Source organism: Sander vitreus, chromosome 7, assembly GCF_031162955.1.
Source record: "Sander vitreus isolate 19-12246 chromosome 7, sanVit1, whole genome shotgun sequence".
In the NCBI taxonomy this organism is placed as follows: Eukaryota; Metazoa; Chordata; class Actinopteri; order Perciformes; family Percidae; genus Sander; species Sander vitreus.
The window spans coordinates 1,435,274-1,437,773 of record NC_135861.1 but is presented as its reverse complement, the minus strand read 5'-3'; the positions used below and the strand labels follow the sequence as shown (position 1 = coordinate 1,437,773).

The window sequence follows — 2,500 nt, the reverse complement described above, 5'->3', positions numbered from 1 at the left end:
AGAAAGCAGTGCCTGGTTACCTCCCCTTTCTCTGCTTTGCCCACCCAGAGAATTTGGCCCACCCATGAGAGAGAGAGAGAGACATCATGGCTTTCAAATGAGCAAAGCATGGCAGTTGGTCAAGGCCACACCCCCACCCTCCACCTTGCCCCCCCCCCCCCTCTCCTCCTCAATAGCATTTAAAGCTACAGACACAGAAATGTCTCATCCTAAGGAAAGCTCATTGTGGGACTGGCTCTAGTGGCTGTAATGGCTGCACCAAGGCTGAATTTAGGGAAAGAGACTTCAGATACAGTATTAGGGGACCACTAAGACCTATATAAAGAGACTTCAGATACAGTATTAGGGGACCGCTAAGGCCTATATAAAAGAGACTTCAGATACAGTATTAGGGGACCACTAAGACCTATATAAAGAGACTTCAGATACAGTATTAGGGGACCGCTAAGGCCTATATAAAAGAGACTTCAGATACAGTATTAGGGGGACCACTAAGACCTATATAAAAGAGACTTCAGATACAGTATTAAGGGGACCACTAAGGTCTATATAAAAGAGACTTCAGATACAGTATTAGGGGACCACTAAGGTCTATATAAAAAGAGACTTCAGATACAGTATTAGGGGACCACTAAGACCTATATAAAGAGACTTCAGATACAGTATTAGGGGACCACTAAGGTCTATATAAAAGAGACTTCAGATACAGTATTAGGGGACCACTAAGGCCTATATAAAAGAGACTTCAGATACAGTATTAAGGGGACCACTAAGGTCTATATAAAAGAGACTTCAGATACAGTATTAGGGGACCACTAAGGCCTATATAAAAGAGACTTCAGATACAGTATTAAGGGGACCACTAAGGTCTATATAAAAGAGACTTCAGATACAGTATTAGGGGACCACTAAGGTCTATATAAAAGAGACTTCAGATACAGTATTAGGGGACCACTAAAGCCTATATAAAAGAGACTTCAGATACAGTATTAGGGGACCACTAAGGCCTATATAAAAGAGACTTCAGATACAGTATTAGGGGACCACTAAGGCCTATATAAAAGAGACTTCAGATACAGTATTAGGGGGACCACTAAGGTCTATATAAAAGAGACTTCAGATACAGTATTAGGGGACCACTAAGGCCTATATAAAAGAGACTTCAGATACAGTATTAGGGGACCACTAAGGTCTATATAAAAGAGACTTCAGATACAGTATTAGGGGACCACTAAGGTCTATATAAAAGAGACTTCAGATACAGTATTAGGGGACCACTAAGGTCTATATAAAAGAGACTTCAGATACAGTATTAGGGGACCACTAAGGCCTATATAAAGAGACTTCAGATACAGTATTAGGGGACCACTAAGGCCTGTATGAAAGCATCCAAAAAGCAGCATGTCATAGGACCTTTAATATGATCACGTTTCTTATAGTTAACAAATGAAAGTCTTGTATCTCAATGAAATATGTAGTTTGCATTAATACGCATCACAACTTACTACGGCGTAAGAACAAGCGTGAGATAAGTAAAGACTAAACCAACCCCCTATTTGTTGTTTTGTTGTTGTCTTTGTTCTCTCTAAGTTATGTCATTGTCATTTTATTTATCTTTGTACGTGTATACGTGTGAATATGCGCATGCATATATGTGTAGACGTCTGTGTACGTATGTGTATGTATATATAAGAGCCTCGTTTTAGTCAATAAAATATCCACATTTGGCGACAGCGTATCGATTCTCGTATCACATGAAGAAGGACAACGATATATTGCAGTATGGAGATTTTGTCCCAACTCTACCACGCACACGAATAAATTACCTTTCTTTAATAAATTGTTCAAACATATCAGGTTAATGGCGTGAATCAGAGATTATTCAATCTCTAAAACCCATTTCACGTCGGGGCGGTGTCACACCAAAATGCAGTTCTTGAGCATGTTGTTTAAATCCGCTGCATCAAGTTTCAAGTGTCAGAGCTGTAGAATGAGCAGCTTTCACGTTAGAAATAAACGGTCTGATGAGTTTACACAATTAGTCATCTTCTGCCAGCATTCCTCTCTCGCCTCATTTGCAGCAAAGGTGTTGTTCAATCAATCAATCAATCAATCAATCAATCAATCAATCAATCAATGGGTCTCACCTTGTAACTGGGTTCATAAGAGCTCCAGTAGTTCACTCCTGTGGCCATCCAACAGCCTGAACACCAGCCACAGCACTACTTCGCTGGTCAGCTGTTAGCCGTTGGCTGTTAGCTGTTAGCCGTTAGCTGCGGGTGCAGTTCCTGGGCCGGCCTGTAGAGGGAGGTGGTCAGTGTTCAGAACCTCTGACCTGATGGGACAACAACAGAAGAAGAGGAGGAGGACAACAGAGTGAGGGACCGAGTAAATCTGGGACACGTTCAATCTCAAAACGGTGGACGTGTATACAATCATTGCGTCTCCATCAGGGTTTTTTACTGCAGTTTGTGACAGTTTACGGCCTCTCTTTCGGTCA

At 41.4% G+C, this 2,500-nt stretch overlaps 1 protein-coding gene across 1 annotated transcript in view; it reads right to left on the bottom strand.

Moving 5' to 3' along the window:
- The window catches only part of ccdc120a (coiled-coil domain containing 120a), a 26,913-nt gene that overhangs the window by 15,559 nt on the left and 8,854 nt on the right, over positions 1-2,500 (bottom strand). The window contains exon 2 of the mRNA XM_078254130.1: positions 2,148-2,335. Within this exon, the coding sequence (XP_078110256.1) occupies positions 2,148-2,195 (48 nt within the window). The 5' untranslated portion in view covers positions 2,196-2,335. The remainder of the gene's footprint in view (positions 1-2,147; positions 2,336-2,500) is intronic.